The sequence below is a fragment of the Mytilus californianus genome, unplaced genomic scaffold (genome assembly GCF_021869535.1).
Source record: "Mytilus californianus isolate M0D057914Y unplaced genomic scaffold, xbMytCali1.0.p SCAF_21, whole genome shotgun sequence".
NCBI lineage: Eukaryota > Metazoa > Mollusca > Bivalvia > Mytilida > Mytilidae > Mytilus > Mytilus californianus.
This window is the reverse complement of record NW_026262670.1, coordinates 7,894,650-7,920,286: the sequence shown is the minus strand read 5'-3', so window position 1 is coordinate 7,920,286 and position 25,637 is coordinate 7,894,650. Positions and strand designations below refer to the sequence as shown.

Genomic DNA, 25,637 nt, shown 5'->3' with positions numbered 1-25,637 from the left:
TTGTCTATATCGTGGTGGTAAGGATTGATTGATTGTTGGTGTTTAACACCACTTTCAGTACTATTGTCTATATCGTGGTGGTAAGGATTGATTGATTGATTGTTGGTGTTTAACACCACTTTCAGTACTATTGTCTATATCGTGTTGGTAAGGATTGTTTGTTGATGTTTAACACCACTTTCAGTACTATTGTCTATATCGAGGTAGTAAGGATTGATTGATTGTTGGTGTTTAACACCACTTTCAGTACTATTGTCTATATCGTGGTGGTAAGGAGAGATTGATTGATTGTTGATGTTTAGCACCACTTTCAGTACTATTGTCTATATCTTGGTGGTAAGGATTGATTGATTGTTGATGTTTAGCACCACTTTCAGTACTATTGTCTATATCGTGGTGGTAAGGAGAGATTGATTGATTGTTGGTGTTTAACACCACTTTCAGTACTATTGTCTATATCATGGTGGTAAGGATTGATTGTTGGTGTTTAACACCACTTTCAGTACTATTGTCTATATCGTGGTGGTAAGGAGAGATTGATTGATTGTTGGTGTTTAACACCACTTTAAGTACTATTGTCTATATCGAGGTGGTAAGAATTGATTGATTGTTGGTGTTTAACACCACTTTCAGTACTATTGTCTATATCGAGGTGGTAAGGATTGATTGATTGTTGGTGTTTAACACCACTTTCAGTACTATTGTCTATATGGAGGTGGTAAGGATTGATTGCTTGTTGATGTTTAACACCACTTTCAGTACTATAGTCTATATCGAGGTGGTAAGGATTGATTGCTTGTTGGTGTTTAACACCACTTTCAGAGCACTATTGGCTATACTGTGGTGGTCAGTTTTTATTGGACTGGAGCATGCCTGAGTGCCCTGAGGAAACCTGAGGTGGTAAGGATGGATTAATTGTTGGTGTTTAAGACCACTTCCAGTACTATTGTCTATATCTTGGTGGTAAGGATGGATTGTTGGTGTTTAACACCACTTTCAGTACTATTGTCTATATCGTGGTGGTAAGGATTGATTGATTGTTGATGTTTAACACCACTTTCAGTACTATTGTCTATATCGTGGTGGAAAGGATTGATTGTTGGTGTTTAACACCACTTTCAGTACTATTGTCTATATCTAGGTGGTAATAATTGATTGCTTGTTGGTGTTTAACACCACTTTCAGTACTATTGTCTATATCGTGGTGGTAAGGATTGATTGTTGGTGTTTAACACCACTTTCAGTACTATTGTCTATATCTTGGTGGTAAGGATTGATTGATTGCTTGTTGGTGTTTAACACCACTTTCAGTACTATTGTCTATATCATGGTGGTAAGGATTGATTGCTTGTTGGTGTTTAACACCACTTTCAGTACTATTGTCTATATCATGGTGGTAAGGATTGATTGCTTGTTGGTGTTTAACACCACTTTCAGTACTATTGTCTATATCTTGGTGGTAAGGATTGATTGATTGATTGATTGTTGGTGTTTAACACCACTTTCAGTACTATTGTCTATATCTAGGTGGTAAGGATTGATTGTTGGTGTTTAACACCACTTTCAGTACTATTGTCTATATCGAGTTGGTAAGGATTGATTGATTGTTGGTGTTTAACACCACTTTCAGTACTATTGTCTATATCGAGGTGGTAAGGATTGATTGCTTGTTGGTGTTTAACACCACTTTCAGTACTATTGTCTATATCGTGGTGGTAAGGATTGATTGTTGGTGTTTAACACCACTTTCAGTACTATTGTCTATATCGAGGTGGTAAGGATTGATTGCTTGTTGATGTTTAACACCACTTTCAGTACTATAGTCTATATCGAGGTGGTAAGGATTGATTGCTTGTTGGTGTTTAACACCACTTTCAGAGCACTATTGGCTATACTGTGGTGGTCATTTTTTATTGGACTGGAGCATGCCTGAGTGCCCTGAGGAAACCATAAAACTTCGACATGTCAATTAAGATGTAAGTTAAAAGCAACTCACAAGCTCACTGTTGGATGCAATGTTATAAGATTATTTGGTTTGACTCCGTAAAAAAATTTGTAAGGGTTCCGCGGAACCCAGTGTCTCCCCTACTTTTTCTGTTAATCGCAGGCTCAACAAAAATGAGGAAGTAAATCAATAAAAATATTCCTCTTGATACTATCTTTTGATTGTAAGAAGCTTCTGTCCAAGTTTGGTAAAAATCCAGGATAGTTTATGAATCTAATAAATGTTTAAAAACTTTAACTGCAGACTGAATGTAATGTTAACTGGAAGAAAACAAAATTTCCTTCTAGATACTAGCATTTGATCATAAACAAGCTTCTGTTAAAGTTTGGTACAAATCCAAAATAGTATAAGAAAGTTATTAAAATTTTAAAAACTTTAACCACAGAGTGAATGTGTTGTTTCCTGACAGAAAATCTAAGTCCATTTAAAAGTAAAATACGGAAAAAATGGATTTATTATTTTACAAAATTTCCTTCTAGATACTAGCTTTTGATCATAAACAAGCTTCTGTCCAAGTTTGGTACAAATCCAAAATAGTATAAGAAAGTTATTAAAATTTTAAAAACTTTAACCACAGAGTGAATGTAATATTTCCCGGCAGAAAAACTAAGTCCATTTATAAGTAAAATACGGAAAAAATGGAATTTTATTTTTTCAAAATTTACTTCTGGATACTATCTTATGATCATAAACAAGCTTCTGTCCAAGTTTGGTAGAAATCCAAGATAGTTTAAGAAAGTTATTAAAATTTCAAAAACTTTAACCACAGAGTGAATATTTGTGGACGCCGCCGACGACAACGACGACGACGGAATGTAGGATCGCTATGTCTCGCTTTTTCGACTAGTCGAAGGCTCGACAAAAATCATCCGAACCGAAAAAAAATTGGATCTTAATCTATAACAAGTCATGGTTAAACTATATACCAAATATCAAATCAATATCTTCAAGCATAATACATTTTTTTTTTGAAAAACTGATTATTTGTGTGAAGTCAAAGGACCAAAACTCTGCACAAAATCATCAGACCAGAATTAACTCCGAACTTGATCTGTTACCTGTCATGGTACAGCTAAATACCAAATATCAAATCAATATCTTAAAGCAAGATAAAATTAAATGCTATGCTGAGCACAGCCTGATACGACCGCGGAGAACAAACCCTGAACAGTTGGGGCAAGTTTGGACACAATATTCAAGCTTGATACTGTCTGAATTTGGATTGTGATCAAATTTTTGACATAACATAGGTTTCTGACACAAAATAAATGTGGATAAAGATCTTAAAAATTCGAAATGGGACATTTAATTTACCTAGAATGGTCTGATATCCAAAATCTAACAACATGGTTAAATTCAGCATATAAAAAAACACCAAAAAATGAATTTTAGTTGAAATCAAACACAGTTTAATTTTGGACCCTTCAAACCTTAATATGGACTAATTTGAAAACAGGGCCTAAAATACAAAATCTAAATGCACAATAAGATTCAGCATATCATACAGCCACAATAATTCAGTTTTTGATGAAATCAAACTAAGTTTAATTTTGGACCCTTTTGACCTCAATGTAGACCAATTTAAAAATGGGGCTCAATATCAAAATAGTAATACAAGGTTAGAACCCCCAAAAATTAAAGACTTTAAATTAATCCCATTGAAATTGGTTAAAAGATTTGTCTTTATTTTCATTTGATTGATTGATTTGAATGATTTTTGGTGTTTTAATGCCACTTTTAAGCATCGCTTTTGGGCTATTTTGTGGCGGCCAGTTTTTATTGGTGGAGGAAGCTGGAGTACCCGGAGAAAACCACGACCTTCGATAGGAAAACTGACAATCCTAGTCAATTGAGTTGAGTGCACCCGCACAATCGGGGTTCGAACTCACAACCTCAGTGTTGACTGGCTAGTGAGTACAGTAGTAACTACTTAGAAGACTCGGCCAACGAGGTCCCTCTTTTCAATTGAAGATTTCTTGCTATTGCGCAATACTGTGCTATTACCCAATACTGCGCAATTGAAGATTTCTTGCTATTGCGCAATACTGTGCAATTAAAGATTTTTTGCTATTACCCAAATACTGTGCTATTGTTAATACTGTGCTATTGTTAATACTGTGCTATTGTGCAATACTGGGAAATTGAAGATATTTTGCTATTGCGTAATACTGTGCTGTTGCGCAATACTGTGCTTTTGCGCAATACTGTGCAATTGAAGATTTCTTCTTGAAACTTTTCAACAAATTTGAAATTTCAAAAATTTTGAAGAAAAAAATATGAACCCCCAAAAAAATCCCCCCCAAAACTTTTTGACCCCCCCCCTTTGGAGTAATAACCCCCAAACTCAATCCCAGCCTTCCCTTTATGGTATGGAACCTTGTAGTACAATTTTAGAGAGATCCATACACTTAAACACAAGTTATTGTCTGGAAACTAGAAAAATACTTGTTTTTGGCCCCTTTTTTGCAACTAATTCCTGAACGTTTGGGGCAAATACCCACAAACTCAATCCCAGCCTTCCCTTTGCGATATGGAACCTTGTGGTACAATTTCAGAGAGATCCATACACTTACACACAAGTTATTGTCTGGAAACTACAACTAGAGGCTCTAAAGAGCCTGTGTCGCTCACCTTGGTCTATGTGCATATTAAACAATGGACACAGATGGATTCATGACAAAATTGTGTTTTGGTGATGGTGATGTGTTTGTAGATCTTACTTTAGTGAACATTCTTGCTCCTTACTATTATCTCTATCTATAATGAACTTGGCCCAGTAGTTACAGTGGAAAATATTTTGTAAAAATTTACAAAAATTTACAAAATTTATGAAAATTGTAAAAAATTGACTATAAAGGGCAATAACTCCTTAAGGGGTCAATTGACAATTATTGTCATGTTGACTTATTTGTAGATCTAACTTTGCTGTACATTATTGCTGTTTACAGTTTATCTCTATCTATAATAATATTCAAGATAATAACCAAAAGCTGCAAAATTTTCTTAAAATTACCAATTCAGGGGCAGCAACCCAACAACATGTTGCCTGATTGGTCTGAAAATTTCAGGGCAGATAGATCTTGACCTAATGAACAATTTTATACCATCAGATTTGCTCTAAATGCTTTGGTTTCAGAGATATGAGCCAAAAACTGCATTTTACCCTATGTATTATTTTTTTGCCATGTCGGCCATCTTGGTTTGCGGGCAGGGTCATCGGACACATTTTTTAAACTAGATACCCTAATGATGATTGTGGACAATTTTGGTTAAATTTGTCTTAGTAGTTTCAGAGGAGAAGATTTTTGTAAAAGATTACAAAAATTTACGAAAAATGGTTAAAAATTGACTATAAAGGGCAATAACTCCTTAAGGGGTCAACTGACCATTTTGGTCAAGTTGACTTATTTGTAGATCATACTTTGCTGAACATTATTGCTGTTAACAGTTTATCTCTATCTATAATAATATTCAAGATAATAACCAAAAATGGCAAAATTTCCTTAAAATTACCAATTCAGGGGCAGCAACCCAACAACGGGTTGTCCGATTCATCTGAAAATTTCAGGGCAGATAGATCTTGACCTGATAAACAATTTTACTCCATGTTAGATTTGCTCTAAATGCTTTGGTTTCAGAGATATAAGCCAAAATCTACATTTTACCCCTATGTTCTATTTTTAGCCATGGCGGCCATCTTGGTTGGTTGGCGGGGTCATCGGACACATTTTTTAAACTAGATACCCCAATGATGATTGTGGCCAAGTTTGGTCAAATTTGGCCCAGTAGTTTCAGAGGAGAAGATTTTTGTAAAAGTTTACGGACGACGGACGCAAAGTGATGAGAAAAGCTCACTTGACCTTTCAGGTCAGGTGAGCTAAAAATGCTTGTTGTTGGCCCCTAATTCTTAAACTGTTCGTACCATAACCCCCAAAATCAATCCCAACCTTCCTTTTTGTGGTATTGAACTTTCTGTTAAAATTTCATAGAGAGCCATTCACTTAAACTAAAGTTATTCAGGGGCTGCTCTGGCTCCAAAAAAGTAGGAGCCAGAAAAATTGCTAATTGCCATATTTTGTCACCAGTTTTGAAAACTTGGAGCCAACTTTAGAGCCAGCTCGAGTCTTGATTTCCTCTACCAAAATTGAAACCATGTTCAATTTAAATTTCTAATGCTCTGTACATCATTCAATATGATGGACTAAGGGTTTATATACACAAAAAAAACAACATGTGTACTTTTATTTTCTTTGTCAGTATTTCAAAAGTATATGAATAATAAAATGCTCCGCTGGGCGCAGCTTGATACGACTGCAGTGGTCGAACCCTGAACAGTTGGGGCAAGTATGGACACAACATTCAAGCTTGATACAGCTCTGAATTTGGATTGTGATTAAATATTTGACACAGCATAGGTTTCTGACACAGAATGAATGTGGTCTAAGAACTTAAAAAATTTAAACTACCTATTATGGTCCAATATCCAAAATCTAAATACATGGTTAGATTCAGCATATCAAAGAATCCAAAGAATTCAATATTTGATGAAATCAAACAAAGTTTAATTTTGGACCCTTTTGACCTCAATGTGGACCAATTTGAAAACGGGGCCCAAAAATCAATAATCTAAATACATGGTTAGATTCAGCATATCAAAGAACCTCAAATATTCGATTTTTGTTGAAATCAAACAAAGTTTAATTTTGGACCCAAATTTGGACCAACTTGAAAATTGGGCCCATAATCAAAAATCTAAACACATGTTTAGATTTAGCATATATAAGAACCCCAAGAATTCAATTTTTGTTAAAATCAAACAAAGTTTAATTTAGGACCCTTTGGACCTTAATGTAGGCCCCTTTTTGGCCCCGAATTCCTAAACGTTTTGGGCAATTACCCCCAAACTCAAACCCAGCTTTCCCTTTGTGATGGAACCTTGTAGTACAATTTCATAAAGATCCATACACTTACACACAAGTTATAGTCCTGAAACTAGAAAAATGCTTGTTTTTTTTTCCCTTTTTTTCCCCTTATTCCTAAAATTTTGAGGCAATTACCCCCAAAATCAATCCCAGCCTTCCCTTTGTGGTATGATACCTTGCAGTAAAATTTGAGAGAGATCCATACACTTGAACACAAGTTATTGTCTGGAAACTAGAAAAATGCTTATTTTGGCCCCTTTTTGGCCCCTTATTCCTAAACGTTTTGGGCAATTACCCCCAAACTCAATTCCAGCTTTCCCTTTGTGATATGGAACGTTGTAGTACAATTTCAGAAAGATCCATATACTTACACACAAGTTATTGTCATGAAACTAGAAAAATGCTTGTTTTTTGCCCCTTTTTTGGCCCCTTATTCCTCAAATTTTGAGGCAATTACCAAAATCAATCCCAGCATTCCCTTTGTGATATGGAACCTTGTGGTACAATGTCAGAGAGATCCATACACTAACACACAAGTTATGGTCTTGAAGTTACAAAAATGTTTATTTTTGGCCCCTTATTCCTTAACTGTTGGTACCATAACCCCCAAAATCAATCCCAACCTTCCTTTTGTGGTATTGAACCTTATGGTAAAATTTCATAGAGATCTAATCACTTAAACTAAAGTTATTGTGCAAAAACCAATGTGTCTTGGACAACGACGAATATGCCAACGTCATACCAATATAGGACCGCAAAATTTTTTTGCGGTTGTATAAAATTATAACAATAAAGATTAAAACAAAGCAGCTGATTTTCCACAAATGTATGTTTTTATTTTGAATGTTTATGTCTCCAAACAGTGACTAATGGGATGCATATTTAATGACTCTATTGATCAATGTTCCTGTCCTTATAATTAGCTTATGGTCTGTATATGTTACAGAATAGAGAAAATGTGCAATTAAATGAAGAAAAGAGAATAATGGGTGTTTAGATAGAATAGTCAAAAAATTTGTATAAAAAATAAAGAATACAGAACATGATGACCCAAGCACCGTACCCATCCTGCTACCAAGACCCTCTTAACTTTTCCCATAACTCAAAAGACCTAAACCTATAAATTCTAAAGTCAGAAGTATGTAGACATATCTTTAGTAGGTATCTCAATACTAGGACAAAATCAAATTGAGTTATCTTTCTTTATTCAGGTGTGCTCCTTCTTCGGAGGATTATAAACAGTACTCAGTAGAAGTAAATAAAATCAACAATGGCATCCAGTTTTGTTATTTTCGTATAAAAATTGAGAGCAGGCAAAGACAAATCACGTCTGAATTTACCATTTTCTATGGAATACAAGTAAAATGATGTGTTTTAACAAGTTATTGTGGTTTTCATCTTTCTGTCAATTACGTTTTCTTAAGGAAATTATGGTAAACGTTGCAAATTGTGTTGCCGTATGAAAATTTCTTCAAATGAAATGACAAATGCCGACTGACCAATTCTATTTGAATGAATTAATGTTGATGATCATTAATAACCCATCTGATAGACGGATTACCTGTAACAACTAATTATAACACCTGTTGTAACCATTGCTTAACTTGGGGTCGTAAACAAAGCCAAAAGCTTGTCGCCAGGTAAAATTTCTTAAAATTAAATTTTTTTTCTTTTACCAATGTAAATGAAGATCGGTAATATTATCGTTACAGTCAAGAAATGAAACATTTTGACATAGGGAAATGTTGACGCCAGAAAAATCGACAGCAGCCATATTTTGTCGCCGGATAAAAAAAAAAATTGCAATTTGCGACATTAGAGAAGCCCAGCGCAGTCCCTGTTATTGTCTGGAAACCAAATGTGTCTTCGGACGATGACGCAGAGGCCAACATCATTACATTATACGAACGCAAAATAAATTGCTTCGCCGAGCGCAGCTGGATACAACCACAGAGATCCAACCCTGAATAGTTGGGGCAAAAATGGTCGCAATATTCGCGCTTGATACAGGTCTGAATTTTGATTGTAATTAAATATTTGAAACATAAAAGGTTTCTGACACAGAATAACTGTAGTCAAAGAACATAGAATCGGTTACATGAATTGAATTTATATTCAATTTTTTGCTTTTGTGCAATACACTTTGCTGTTGCGAATTGCCCCCCCCCCCCAATAAAAAAATTAAAAATTTATCCCCCCTTTTTTTTTTGCTTTTGTGCAATACACTATGCTGTTGTGTATTAACCAGCCCCCCCTCAAAAAAAAAAAATTCTTTCCCTCCATATATGGTCATAATCTCAATTCAAATTTCCAATGGAGTTTGCAACCATAATTACCCATTTAAATTTACCATAGTGCTAACTTAATCTATTTTATAATAGAATTTAAAATATGGTGTCAAATCTTTCATATGTTGGATTTTTTTGTAAAAAAAAAAAAAAGATGCAACATTTGAAGATATTTTTACTGGTCTTCCTTTATAAACATGCATTTCTTTAAACATGAAAAGCAGTGTAAGGGAGGTAATCAAAACGTTGTATTTGGATTACCTCCCTTAAACTGCTTTTAAATTGTCTTAATTGTTCATTAACCATTACTTTATACATAATTTGAAAGCAGTGCAAGGGAGGTAATTCAAATGGGATAATATATTGTAAGATTGGGCAAACCAAAGAGCACTGATAATTCAATTTTTGATGAAATCAAACAAAGTTTAATTTTGGAACACAATTTGGACCAACTTTGAAAACATGCCCAAAATCTAAAATCTAAAACACTGTTTGATTGGGCATATAATAATTCAATTTTAACCAACTTGAATACTGTGCCCAAAATCAAAAATCCTAATACACGCTTAAATTCAGCAAATCAAAGAACCCCTAGAATTCATTTCTTTTTTGAAATTAAAACTAAAGTTTACTTTGGGACCCTTTGGACCTTAATATGGACCAATTTGAAGACGGCTGGCCCAAAAATTAAAAATCTAAATGCACGGTTAGTCTGCATATTAAAGAACAGCAATAATACAAATTTGGATGAAATCAAACAAAGTTTAATTTTGGACCCTTTTGACCTCAATGTAGACCAATTTAAAAATGGGGCTCAATATCCAAAATAGTAATACAAGGTTAGAACCAAAAAATTAAAGACTTTAAAATTAATCCCATTGAAATTGGTTAAAAGATTTGTCTTTATTTTCAATTGAAGATTTCCTGCTATTCTGCAATACTGTGCAATTGAAGATTTCTTGCTATTGCGCAATACTGTACTATTGTGCAATACCTATGCTATTGTGCAATACTGTGCAACTGAAGATTTCTTGCTATTGCGCAATACTGTGTGCGCAATACTGTGATTTTGCGCAATACTGTGCAATTAAAGATTTCTTGCTATTGCCCAAATACTGTGCAATTGAAGATTTCTTGCTATTGCACAATACTGTGATATTGCTCAATACTGTGCTATTGCACAATACTGTGCTGTTGTGCAATACTGTGATATTGCCCAATACTGTGCTGTTGCGCAATACTGTGCTATTTTGCAATATTGTGCAATTGAAGATTTCTTCTTGAAGCTTTTCAAAAAATTTGAAATTTCAATAATTTTGAAGAAAAAAATATGAACCCCCAAAAAAATTGAAAAAAAAAATCCCCCCAAACTAACTCCTTCCCAGCCTTTCCTTTGTCGTATGGAACCTTGTAGTACAATTTTAGAGAGATCCATACACTAAAACACAAGTTATTGTCCGGAAACTATAGTAATTGTCGGAAACCAAATGTGTATAAAAAATGCTGAAAACTGATTACTTTCCTGAATTGTCTAAGTCAAAGGACCATAACTCTGCACAAAATTTCAGACCGGAACAAAATCAGAAATTGTTCTATAATTTGTCATGGTAAACCTAAAACTGTATACCAAATATCAAATCAACATCTGTAAGCATAACAACAAATAGTGTGGAAAACTGATTACTTGCGTGAATTTAAGAAGTCAAAGGACCTGCCATGTGAGGGACTCAATCTCATAACCTGAGTGTAAAAAGGCTACTGATATAGTAGTTAGCTACGTAAATGAATATTTGCTAAAATAGGACAAAGTTAATTGTAGGCCAAGCTAAAAATAGTTATACAATACAGTTATCTCCATTTCTATGCATTCTATACAAAATAAAAAAATGAGTATTTGACACAGCATAGGTTTATGACACAAAATGAATGTGGTCAAAGAAATGAAAAATTTGAAATTGGACATTTACCTATTATGGTCCAATATCCCAAATCTAAGTACATTGTTAGAATCAGCATATTAAAGAACCCCAAGAATTCAATTTTTGATGAGATAATTATTAATTAAATCATTCCTGTTCAAAGGGAAATAACTCAAAATAAACAAGAGACCAAATGACATAGAAATTGATTATTAATTATACCATTTCTGTTCAAAGGGAAATAACTCAAATTCATATAGTAAAAATCACTTTTGTTTCTGAAAGGTCTACAACTCAACAACGAAAAAAGCTAAAATCGTGAAAATTGAACTTGACCTTCATTTAGTCACAGGAAACAACATATCTTAATTTGAAAAGATTTCGTCAAAGCGTTTTCATGTTAATGAACAGACACTGTTTGGCAGCCGCCCGCCGCCGTACATCTCCAAATCAAAAACCAAAAACAATTAATTATCAAAAGTTAAGAAAACTTGCTCTCGTCTTGTTCGCTCTGGAATATGAAATAAAAGACATCTGCTAATTTTGTTGAATATTGAAGAAATCACATAATATTAAATTCCTGAATTGAAAAATGACAACTAAGCTTAATTAAAAGCTTGTTAAGTGTGGATTTAGCGCCTCAAATATATGATGTTGTCCAATCAAAATGGTGATAACAAATAATTGCATTAGAAATTTAAATTGATTGTTCCAAACTAATGTTTTAAGATTTCTCTCCTGAAGTATTTTAGTTTTGCGGCATTTGATTTCTGAGTTTTATATTTCTTTATATTTTGTAACTTATTTTCTACTTGATTCATTCTAAGTGTAAGCGTTTGTAATTCAACACCATATCTATCACTATATGTACCTGTAAGTATTCCATCACTTCTTTATACTGGAGAGATTTATATTTTGCTGCTAGATCGTATGGCGTCAGACCCTGAAATACAGACAAATCTTTATATTGCTTTTTACCTGTTACAAAGAAGGCTTCTGTAACACATAATATCTTACAATTAGTAAGACCAGTAGCAGCTGAGTGATGATTTATTTAATCTTAACAGATGCTATCCATATATACCGGTATATAACTCATGAGACGACATTTCGATTATTTTTCACAAATTTGTGAAGACTTTAAATAGGCTTTTAACTCTTTTTTTTAAAGAATCAGAATAAAAGTTCCATCTGTCACCATTTGGTCCTGTAATTTTCTTTGCAGTCTGAAGATTGGTAAATGCATCCTTATGTCTACATGAGGTGTGGAGGACTTTGGGGGTTTTCATTTTTAACTATCTTTTCTAATTTTGTGGGCACATTATTCACAGTTCTTTATATTTTTAACACTCCAATATTATTCTCTATTTTTTATATTTTTGTACCCAATTCTTTTCTATTCATTAATTCTACCCATCCAAACCCTCCTATATCTGTATACTCCATTCAAACCCTCCTATATCTGTATTACACATCCACACCCTCCTATATCTGTATAACCCATTTAAACCCTCCTATATCTGTATACCCCATCCAAACCCTCCTATATCTGTATACCCCATTTAAACCCTCCTATATCTGTATTTCCCATCCAAACCCTCTAAAGTTCGATAACGGAAACAAAAAATTTGTACTTGATCTTAGTTTTGTGGTAATGAATATTGTGTATAGGTTTCATAATGTTTGGTTGGGGCAAACTTAAGTTACAGAATGGAAACTAAAAATTTTGCAATCTTTCGATTTACAAAGGGGCATAACTCAATAATGGTTAAAGTGACACTACCCAAATTCAACTTGACCTGTGTTTTATCAGTGGAAGTAAAAATTAAACATTGCTTTGTATAAAGCATTGATTGTAGTTGATTCAACTATAATCATGGACAAAGGAAGATAACTCCAATTTCAAAAATTAATTGATATTTAGAAAAAAATAAAAATTTTGCAATTTTTCCATTTATAAAGGGGTATAACTCTAGAACAGTAAAAGTGACGCCACCAACATTCAAACTTGATCTGTGTTTTACTAAAAATTTTGCATTTTTTCCATTTATAAAGGGCATAACTGGAGAATGGTTAAAGTGACCCCACCAAAATTCAAACTTGATCTTTATTTTGTGGTAATAAGCATTGTTATAAGTTTCATAACATTTGGTTGAGGCAAACTTAAGTTAGAGAACAGAAACTAAAAATTTTGCATTTCCATTTATAAAGGGCATAACTCTAGAACGGTTAAAGTGACGCCACCAAAATTCAAACTTGATCTCAGTTTTGTGGTAATTAGCATTGTGTATGAGTTTCATAAAATTTGGTTGAGGCAAACTTAAGTTAGAGAACGGAAACTAAAAATTTTGCAAATTTTTCCATTTATAAAGTGGCATAACTCTAGAATGGTTAAAGTGACGACACTAAAATTCAAACTTAATCTGTTTTTTGAGATAATAAGCATTGTGTATAAGTTTCATAACATTTGGTTGAAGCAAACTCAAGTAAGAGAACGGAAACTAAAATTTTTGTAATTTTTCCATTTATATAAAGGGGCATAACTCTAGAACGGTTAGAGTGACGCTACCAAAATTCAAACTTGATCTGAATTTATTGGTAATAAGCATTGTTATAAGTTTCATAACATTTGGTTGAGGCAAACTTAAGTTAGAGAACAGAAACTAAAAATTTTGCATTTCCATTTATAAAGGGGCATAACTCTAGAACGGTTAAAGTGACGCCACCAAAATTCAAACTTGATCTCAGTTTTGTGGTAATTAGCATTGTGTATGAGTTTCATAACATTTGGTTAAGGCAAACTCAAGTTAGAGAACAGAAACCAATTTTGGGACGTACGGACGGACATATGTACGTACGTACGTACAGACGGACAAGGGTAAAACTTAATGCCCCCTCCGCTACGGTGGGGGCATAAAAATATATATTGTACTCTTACATCTAATCACAGCGCTTCTAAGTTGACTTCCTTCACCTGCCTTGGGTACACAAAAGGCCAACCTAAAGCCGGGAAAATGTAATACTACTTTTTCTCTATATCTGTATACCCAATCCCCATCCTCCTATATCTGTATACCCCATCTATACCCTACCCAATCCACACCCTTCTTTATCTGTATACCCCATCCACACACTCCTATATCTGTATTACCCATCCACTCTTTCCTATATCAGTATTCCCCATCCACACCCTCCTATATCAGTATATCCAATCCACACCCTCCTGTATCTGTATTACCCCTCCACACCCTTCTTAACCTCTATACCCCGTCCACACCCTCCTATATGTGTATACCCGATCCACATCTTCCTATAGGTGTATACCCTATCCATACCCTCCTATATCTGTATTACCCCTCCACACCCTTCTCAACCTCTATACCCCGTCCACACCCTCCTATATGTGTATACCCGATCCACATCTTCCTATAGGTGTATACCCTATCCATACCCTCCTATATCTGTATTACCCCTCCACACCCTACTCAACCTCTATACCCCGTCCACACCCTCCTATATGTGTATACCCGATCCACACCTTCCTATAGGTGTATACCCTATCCATCCCCTCCTATATCTGTATTACCCCTCCACACCCTTCTCAACCTCTATACCCCATCCACACCCTCCTATATGTGTATACCCCATCCACACCTTCCTATTCCTGTATATTCCATTCACACTCTCCTATATGTGTATACCCCATCCACACCCTCCTATATGTCTATACCCCATCCACACCCTTCTATATGTGTATACCCCATCTACCCCTCCTATATCTGTATTACCCCTTCACACCCTCCTAAACCTCTATACCCCATCCACACCCTCCTATATGTGTATACCCCATCCACACCATCCTATATGTGTATACCCCATCCTCACCCTCCTGTATGTGTATACCCCATATACACCCTCCTATATCTGTATACCCTATCCACACCCTCCTATGTCTGTATCCACACCCTCCATAAAACTTTTTCATATCTTAAGTTAAATTTAAAGGATAAGATGACTTTTGACTATTGCCTTGAAAAAGAATCAATTTGACCAAATATATCTCATACATCATTTTAGTGATTCATTACTTAATAGTTGAACACTGGGTATATACTATAAAATATTACCCGACGTGTTGTAACCAAGGGACTGGCACCTCCTTGTTCTACTAGACATCTTGTGATCTGTAGATATCCCCACTCAGCAGCCCGATGTAAAGCTGTGTATCCTTCATCCTATAATATAACCAAATAACATGTAAATATTATGGACAATACTTTGTTATCAATATCAATAATATACAACATATCCTACAACTGACATTAAAACTGGTCTGATAAACTGGACAATGTTGTGTAATAAATATAAACAAAATATATATCACATGAATCAGTGGTCAAAACTGAATAAAATGACCAGTCACACTTGTATTTATATTGTATATAAACAATAAATAAACGTGTTTTGTTGTGAAATGTCAAAACTTCCATTAAACCTGATATCTTAAAAAAAAAAATTTTTCAAGAAATGTGTAAAATAATTATATCAATGGATTCAGTAGAACAAAACAAGTAAAATGAGACCCCACTTTATATGATTCTTACACATATTTATTCATTAAACCTGTCTAATTAACATCAGGATTTAGTGTAGATTCAGTATAATCATTCATTTTAATAAAATAATTTTTTTAAAGAAACATGAAAAAGAGTAATATTTTCTGATTCAGAACAATAATATGAGTAAAATGAGACCCCACTTGATATAATTATTACAAATATTTGTTCATTAAACCTGTCTAATTAACAACATGATTTTCTGTAGATTAATAGTAATGTGATCAGACTAAGTAGATAACATACTGTTGTGGTGTCGATCTTACATCCTGTATCAATGAGAAGTCGACAGACCTCCAGGTGTCCTCCACTGGCAGCAAACATTAATGCTGTCCATCCATCAACCTGGAATAATACAACCGACATCAAAACTTGTCTGATAAACTGGACAATGTTGTGTAATAAATATAAACAAAATATATATCACATGAATCAGTGGTCAAAACTGAATAAAATGACCAGTCACACTTGTATTTATATTGTATATAAACAACAAATAAACATGTTTTGTTGTGAAATGTCAAAACTTCCATTAAACCTGATATCTTAAAAAAAATTTTTTTTTCAAGAAATGTGTAAAATAATTATATCAATGGATTCAGTAGAACAAAACAAGTAAAATGAGACCCCACTTTATATGATTCTTACAAATATTTGTTCATTAAAACTGTCTTATTAACATCAGGATTTAGTGTAGATTCAGTATAATCTTTCATTTTAATAAAAAAAAAATTTTAAAGAAACATAAAAAAAAGTTATATTTTCTGATTCAGAACAATAATATGAGTAAAATGAGACCCCACTTGATATAGTTATTACAAATATTTGTTCATTAAACCTGTCTCATTAACAACATGATTTTGTGTTGATTAATAGTAATGTGATCAGACTAAGTAGATAACATACTTCTGTGGTGTCGATCTTACATCCTGTATCAATGAGAAGTCTACAGACTTCCAGGTGTCCTCTCCTGGCAGCCCACATTAATGCTGTCTCTCCATCTCTCTGGAATAATACAACTGACATCAAAACTTGTCTGATAAACTGGACAATGTTGTGTAATAAATATAAACAAAATATATATCACATGAATCAGTGGTCAAAACTGAATAAAATGACCAGTCACACTTGTATTTATATTCTATATAAACAATAAATAAACATGTTTTGTTGTGAAATGTCAAAACTTCCATTAAACCTGATATCTTAAAAAAAATTTTTTTTTTCATGAAATGTGTAAAATAATTATATCAATGGATTCAGTAGAACAAAACAAGCAAAATGAGACCCAACTTTATATGATTCTTACACATATTTGTTCATTAAAACTGTCTAATTAACAACAGGATTTAGTGTAGATTCAGTGTAATCATTCATTTTAATAAAATAATTTTTTTAAAGAAACATGAAAAGGAGTAATATTTTCTGATTCAGAACAATAATATGAGTAAAATGAGACCCCACTTGATATAATTATTACAAATATTTGTTCATTAAACCTGTCTCATTAACAACATGATTTTGTGTTGATTAATAGTAATGTGATCAGACTAAGTAGATAACATACTGTATCTGTGGTGTCGATCTTACATCCTGTATCAATGAGAAGTCGACAGACCTCCAGGTGTCCTTCCCAGGCAGCCACCATTAATGCTGTCCGTCCATAAACCTGGAATAATACAACTGACATCAAAACTTGTCTGATAAACTGGACAATGTTGTGTAATAAATATAAACAAAATATATATCACATGAATCAGTGGTCAAAACTCAATAAAATGACCAGTCACACTTGTATTTATATTCTATATAAACAACAAATAAACATGTTTTTGTTGTGAAATGTCAAAACTTCCATTAAACCTGATATCTTAAAAAATAATTTTTTTCAAGAAATGTGTAAAATAATTATATCAATGGATTCAGAAGAACAAAACAAGTAAAATGAGACCCCACTTTATATGATTCTTACACATATTTGTTTATTAAACCTGTCTAATTAACATCAGGATTTAGTGTAGATTCAGTATAATCATTCATTTTAATAAAATAATTTTTTTAAAGAAACATGAAAAGGAGTAATATTTTCTGATTCAGAACAATAATATGAGTAAAATGAGACCCCACTTGATATAATTATTACAAATACTTGTTCATTAAAACTGTCTGATTAACAACATGATTTAGTGTAGATTCAGTATAATCATGATAACATTGATAATAGGTATGTTTCACATTCAGTGTTGTGTTTGATAATAGGTATGTTTCACATTCACTGTTGTGTTTGATAATAGGTATGATTCACATTTAGAGTTGTGTTTGATAATAGGTATGTTTCACAGTCAGTGTTGTGTTTGATAATAGATATGTTTCACATTCAGTGTTGTGCTTCGATAATAGGTATGTTTCACATTCAGTGATGTGTTTGATAAAAGGCATGTTTCTCATTCAGTGTTATGTTTGATAATAGGTATGTTTCACATTCAGTGTTGTGTTTGATAACATGCATGTTTCACATTCAGTGATGTGTTTGATAATAGGTATGTTTCACATTCAGTGTTGTGTTTGATAATAGGTATGTTTCACATTCAGTGTTGTGTTTGATAACAGGTATGTTTTACCTTCAGTGTTGTGTTTGATAATAGGTATGCTTCACATTCAGTGTTGTGTTTGATAATAGGTTTGTTTCACATTCATTGTTGTGTTTGATAATAGGTATGTTTCACATTCAGTGTTATGTTTGATAATAGGTATGTTTCACATTCAGTGTTGTGTTTGATAATAGGTATGTTTCACATTCAGTGTTGTGTTTGATAATACGTATGATTCACATTCAGTGATGTGTTTGATAACAGGTATGTTTCACATTCAGTGTTGTCTTTGATAACAGGTATGTTTCATATTCAGTGTTGTATTTGATTACAGTGTCTCACATTCAGTGTTGTGTTTGATAACATTCATGTTTCACATTCAGTGTTGTGTTTGATAATAGGTATGTTTCACATTCAGTGTTGTGTTTGATAATAGGTATGTTTCATATTCAGTGATGTGCTTTGATAATAGGTATGTTTCACATTCAGTGTTGTGTTTGATAATAGGTATGTTTCACATTCAGTGTTGTGTTTGATAACATGCATGTTTCACATTCAGTGTTATGTTTGATAATAGGTATGTTTCACATTCAGTGTTGTGTTTGATAATAGGTATGTTTCATATTCAGTGATGTGCTTTGATAATAGGTATGTTTCACATTCAGTGTTATGTTTGATAATAGGTATGTTTCACATTCAGTGTTGTGTTTGATAATAGGTATGTTTCATATTCAGTGATGTGCTTTGATAATAGGTATGTTTCACATTCAGTGTTATGTTTGATAATAGGTATGTTTCACATTCAGTGTTGTGTTTGATAATAAGTATGTTTCACATTCAGTGTTGTGTTTGATAACATGCATGTTTCACATTCAGTGTTGTGCTTTGAGAATAGGTATGTTTCACATTCAGTGTTATGTTTGATAATAGGTATGTTTCACATTCAGTGTTGTGTTTGATAACATGCATGTTTCACATTCAGTGTTGTGTTTGATAACAGGTATGTTTCACATTCAGTGTTATGTTTGATAATAGGTATGTTTCACATTCAGTGTTGTGTTTGATAATAGGCATGTTTCATATTCAGTTTTATGTTTGATAATAGGTATGTTTCACATTCAGTGTTGTGTTTGATAATAGGCATGTTTCACATTCAGTGTTGTGTTTGATTACAGTGTCTCACATTCAGTGTTGTGTTTGATAACATTCATGTTTCACATTCAGTGTTGTATTTGATAATAGGTATGTTTCACATTCAGTGTTGTGTTTGATAATAAGTATGTTTCACATTCAGTGATGTGTTTGATAACAGGTATGTTTCACATTCAGTGTTGTCCTTGATAACAGGTATGTTTCACATTCAGTGTTGTGTTTGATAACATTCATGTTTCATATTCAGTGTTGTGTTTGATAACATTCATGTTTCACATTCAGTGTTGTGTTTGATAATAGGTATGTTTCACATTAAGTGTTGTGTTTGATAATAGGTATGTTTCATATTCAGTGATGTGCTTTGATAATAGGTATGTTTCACATTCAGTGTTATGTTTGATAATAGGTATCTTTCACATTCAGTGTTGTGTTTGATAACATGTATGTTTCACATTCAGTGTTGTGTTTGATAATAGGTATGTTTCACATTCAGTGTTGTGTTTGATTACAGTGTTTCACATTCAGTGTTGTGTTTGATTACAGTGTTTCACATTCAGTGTTGTGTTTGATAATAGGTATGTTTCACATTCAGTGTTGTGCTTTGATTATAGGTATGTTTCACATTCAGTGTTGTGTTTGATAATAGGTATGTTTCACATTCAGTGTTGTGCTTTGATTATAGGTATGTTTCACATTCAGTGTTGTGTTTGATAATAGGTATGTTTCACATTCAGTGTTGTGTTTGATAATAGGTATGTTTCACATTCAGTGTTGTGTTTGATTACAGTGTTTCACATTCAGTGTTATGTTTGATAACAGGTATGTTTCACATTCAGTGTTGTGTTTGATAACAGGTATGTTTCACATTCAGTGTTATGTTTGATAACATTCATGTTTCACATTCATTGTTGTGTTTGATAATAGGTATGTTTCACATTCAGTGTTGTGCTTTGATAATAGGTATGTTTCACATTCAGTGTTATGTTTGATAATAGGTATGTTTCACATTCAGTGTTATGTTTGATAATAGGTATGTTTCACATTCAGTGTTTTGTTTGATAATAGGTATGTTTCACATTTAGTGATGTGTTTGATTGCAGGCATGTTTCGCTTTGTTTACAGGTATGTCTCACATATTCACTTTTAGTGATGTGCTTTGATTACAGGTATGTTTCAAATTCCCCAATGAGCTCTGATTACAGGTAGGTTTTTCATTAAGTGTTGTACTTTGATTGCAGGTAGCTTTCACATTCACTGTTGTATTTTGATCACAGGTCGGATTTACATTGAGTGATATGTACAACCTTGTAGTTGTGTGTTTTATACTTTTATGTACAACCTTGTAGTTGTGTGTTTTATACTTTATATCTACAACCTGCAATGTTTTTAAGTGACTTGACTTGTATTTTTGTACTGTAATAATTGGTTATTTTGAAATGTCTTATAGTTGTGTTTTTTATTCTTTTATGCATTTTCTTACTGTCATGTTTTGAAGTGACTTATAGTTATGTGTTTTATTCTGTTTCTGTTCTTACTGTTATGTTTAAGTGACTAACAGTTGTGTGTTTTATTCTTTATGCATTTTTTTACTGTCATGTTTGAGTGACTTTTTTTTATGTGTTTTATTTTGTTTCTGTTCTTACTGTCATGTTAAAGTGACTTATAGTTATGTGTTTTATTCTGATTCTGTTCCTACTGTCATGTTAAAGTGACTTATAGTTATGTGTTTTATTCTGATTCTGTTCCTACTGTCATGTTAAAGTGACTTATAGTTATGTGTTTTATTCTGTTTCTGTTCTTACTGTCATGTTTAAGTGACTTATATTTATGTGTTTTATTCTGTTTCTGTTCTTACTGTCATGTTTAAGTGACTTATATTTATGTGTTTTATTCTGTTTCTGTTCTTACTGTCATGTTAAAGTGACTTATAGTTATGTGTTTTATTCTGTTTATGTTCTTACTGTCATGTTTAAGTGACTTATATTTATGTGTTTTATTCTGTTTCTGTTCTTACTGTCATGTTAAAGTGACTTATAGTTATGTGTTTTATTCTGTTTATGTTCCTACTGTCATGTTTAAGTGACTTATATTTATGTGTTTTATTCTGTTTCTGTTCTTACTGTCATGTTTAAGTGACTTATAGTTATGTGTTTTATTCTGTTTCTGTTCCTACTGTCATGTTTAAGTGACTTATAGTTATGTGTTTTATTCTGTTTATGTTCCTACTGTCATGTTTTGTAGTGACTTATAGTTATGTGTTTTATTCTGTTTCTGTTCTTACTGTCATGTTTTGTAGTGACTTATAGTTATGTGTTTTATTCTGTTTCTGTTCTTACTGTCATGTTTAAGTGACTTATATTTATGTGTTTTATTCTGTTTATGTTCTTACTGTCATGTTTAAGTGACTTATAGTTATGTGTTTTATTCTGTTTCTGTTCTTACTGTCATGTTAAAGAGACTTATAGTTATGTGTTTTATTCTGTTTCTGTTCTGACTGTCATGTTTAAGTGACTTATAGTTATGTGTTTTATTCTGTTTATGTTCCTACTGTCATGTTTAAGTGACTTATATTTATGTGTTTTATTCTGTTTATGTTCCTACTGTCATGTTTAAGTGACTTATATTTATGTGTTTTATTCTGTTTCTGTTCTTACTGTCATGTTAAAGTGACTTATAGTTATGTGTTTTATTCTGTTTATGTTCCTACTGTCATGTTTAAGTGACTTATATTTATGTGTTTTATTCTGTTTCTGTTCTTACTGTCATGTTTAAGTGACTAACAGTTGTGTGTTTTATTCTGTTTCTGTTCTTACTGTCATGTTTTGAAGTGACTTATAGTTATGTGTTTTATTCTGTTTCTGTTCTTACTGTCATGTTTAAGTGACTTATAGTTATGTGTTTTATTCTGTTTATGTTCTTACTGTCATGTTTAAGTGACTTATAGTTATGTGTTTTATTCTGTTTCTGTTCTTACTGTTATGTTTAAGTGACTTATAGTTATGTGTTTTATTCTGTTTATGTTCTTACTGTCATGTTTAAGTGACTTATAGTTATGTGTTTTATTCTGTTTCTGTTCTTACTGTTATGTTTAAGTGACTTATAGTTATGTGTTTTATTCTGTTTATGTTCTTACTGTCATGTTTTGTAGTGACTTATAGTTATGTGTTTTATTCTGTTTCTGTTCTTACTGTTATGTTTAAGTGACTTATAGCTATGTGTTTTATTCTGTTTATGTTCTTACTGTCATGTTTTGTAGTGACTTATAGTTATGTGTTTTATTCTGTTTCTGTTCTTACTGTCATGTTTAAGTGACTTATAGTTATGTGTTTTATTCTGTTTCTGTTCTTACTGTCATGTTTGAGTGACTTATAGTTATGTGTTTTATTCTGTTTCTGTTCTTACTGTCATGTTTAAGTGACTTATAGTTATGTGTTTTATTCTGTTTCTGTTCTTACTGTCATGTTTAAGTGACTTATAGTTATGTGTTTTATTCTGTTTATGTTCTTACTGTCATGTTTGAGTGACTTATAGTTATGTGTTTTATTCTGTTTATGTTCTTACTGTCATGTTTTGTAGTGACTGATAGTTAAGTGTTTTATTCTGTTTCTGTTCTTACTGTCATGTTTAAGTGACTGATAGTTATGTGTTTTATTCTGTTTCTGTTCTTACTGTCATGTTTAAGTGACTTATAGTTATGTGTTTTATTCTGTTGATGTTCTTACTGTCATGTTTTGTAGTGACTTATAGTTATGTGTTTTATTCTGTTGATGTTCTTACTGTCATGTTTTGTAGTGACTTATAGTTATGTGTTTTATTCTGTTTCTGTTCTTACTGTCATGTTTGAGTGACTTATAGTTATGTGTTTTATTCTGTTTCTGTTCTTACTGTCATGTTTAATTGACTAACAGTTGTGTGTTTTATTCTGTTTATGTTCTTACTGTCATGTTTAAGTGACTTATATTTATGTGTTTTATTCTGTTTATGTTCCTACTGTCATGTTTAAGTGACTTATATTTATGTGTTTTATTCTGTTGATGTTCTTACTGTCATGTTTTGTAGTGACTTATAGTTATGTGTTTTATTCTGTTTCTGTTCTTACTGTCATGTTTAAGTGACTTATAGTTATGTGTTTTATTCTGTTGATGTTCTTACTGTCATGCTTTGAAGTGACTAACAGTTGTGTGTTTTATTCTTTTATGCATTTTCTTACTGTCATGCTTTGAAGTGACTAACAGTTGTGTGTTTTATTCTGTTTCTGTTCTTACTGTCATGTTTAAGTGACTTATAGTTATGTGTTTTATTCTGTTTCTGTTCTTACTGTCATGTTTTGTAGTGACTTATAGTTATGTGTTTTATTCTGTTTCTGTTCTTACTGTCATGTTTAAGTGACTTATAGTTATGTGTTTTATTCTGTTTATGTTCTTACTGTCATGTTTAAGTGACTAACAGTTGTGTGTTTTATTCTGTTTATGTTCTTACTGTCATGTTTAATTGACTAACAGTTGTGTGTTTTATTCTGTTTATGTTCTTACTGTCATGTTTAAGTGACTTATAGTTATGTGTTTTATTCTGTTTATGTTCTTACTGTCATGTTTAAGTGACTAACAGTTGTGTGTTTTATTCTTTTATGCATTTTCTTACTGTCATGTTTGAGTGACTTTTTTTTTATGTGTTTTATTCTGTTTCTGTTCTTACTGTCATGTTTAAGTGACTTATAGTTATGTGTTTTATTCTGTTGATGTTCTTACTGTCATGTTTTGTAGTGACTTATAGTTATGTGTTTTATTCTGTTGATGTTCTTACTGTCATGTTAAAGTGACTTGTAGTTATGTGTTTTATTCTGTTTATGTTCTAACTGTCATGTTTAAGTGACTAACAGTTGTGTGTTTTATTCTGTTGATGTTCTTACTGTCATGTTTTGTAGTGACTTATAGTTATGTGTTTTATTCTGTTGATGTTCTTACTGTCATGTTAAAGTGACTTGTAGTTATGTGTTTTATTCTGTTTATGTTCTTACTGTCATGTTTAAGTGACTAACAGTTGTGTGTTTTATTCTTTAATGCATTTTCTTACTGTCATGTTTGAGTGACTTTTTTTTATGTGTTTTATTCTGTTTCTGTTCTTACTGTCATGTTTTGAAGTGACTTATAGTCATGTGTTTTATTCTGTTTCTGTTCTTACTGTCATGTTGAAGTGACTTATATTTATGTGTTTTATTCTGTTGATGTTCTTACTGTCATGTTTAAGTGACTTATAGTTATGTGTTTTATTCTGTTTCTGTTCTTACTGTCATGTTTAAGTGACTAACAGTTGTGTGTTTTATTCTGTTTATGTTCTTACTGTCATGTTTAAGTGACTAACAGTTGTGTGTTTTATTCTTTTATGCATTTTCTTACTGTCATGTTTGAGTGACTTTTTTTATGTGTTTTATTCTGTTTCTGTTCTTACTGTCATGTTTTGAAGTGACTTATAGTTATGTGTTTTATTCTGTTTCTGTTCTTACTGTCATGTTTAAGTGACTTATATTTATGTGTTTTATTCTGTTGATGTTCTTACTGTCATGTTTTGAAGTGACTAACAGTTGTGTATTTTATTCTGTTTATGTTCTTACTGTCATGTTATGAAGTGACTAACAGTTGTGTATTTTATTCTGTTTATGTTCTTACTGTTATGTTATGAAGTGACTAACAGTTGTGTGTTTTATTCTGTTTCTGTTCTTACTGTCATGTTTTGAAGTGACTAACAGTTGTGTGTTTTATTCTGTTTCTGTTCTTTCTGTCATGTTATGAAGTGACTAACAGTTGTGTATTTTATTCTGTTTCTGTTCTTACTGTCATGTTTTGAAGTGACTAACAGTTGTGTATTTTATTCTGTTTATGTTCTTACTGTCATGTTATGAAGTGACTTACAGTTGTGTATTTTATTCTGTTTATGTTCTTACTGTCATGTTTTGAAGTGACTAACAGTTATGTGTTTCATTCTGTGTATGTGCTCACTGTTATGTTTTGAAGTGACTAACAGTTGTGCGTTTTATTCTGTTTATGTTCTTACTGTCATGTTTTGAAGTGACTTACAGTTGTGTATTTTATTCTGTTGATGTTCTTACTGTCATTTTTGAAGTGACTAACAGTTGTGTATTTTATT

At 32.4% G+C, this 25,637-nt stretch overlaps 1 protein-coding gene and 1 long non-coding RNA gene across 5 annotated transcripts in view; one reads left to right on the top strand and one right to left on the bottom strand.

Moving 5' to 3' along the window:
• Positions 1–25,637, bottom strand: part of LOC127731862 (uncharacterized) — an 897,808-nt gene that overhangs the window by 148,814 nt on the left and 723,357 nt on the right. For 2 of the 4 annotated variants that reach the window (XM_052240723.1, XM_052240724.1), the window contains exons 7-8: positions 15,262–15,290; positions 12,006–12,077 (exon numbers count right to left, since the gene is read on the bottom strand). The exons of 1 other annotated variant lie outside the window; for it this stretch is intronic. In XM_052240723.1, coding sequence (XP_052096683.1) covers positions 12,006–12,077; positions 15,262–15,290 — 101 coding nt within the window. Of the gene's footprint in view, positions 1–12,005; positions 12,078–15,261; positions 15,370–16,656; positions 16,946–25,637 lie in introns of those variants that run through there. One more of the 4 variants, XM_052240727.1, reaches the window with a different exon arrangement.
• LOC127731900 (uncharacterized) overlaps positions 1–25,637 on the top strand; it is a 336,874-nt gene that overhangs the window by 66,586 nt on the left and 244,651 nt on the right. The gene's annotated exons all lie outside the window — the stretch shown is intronic.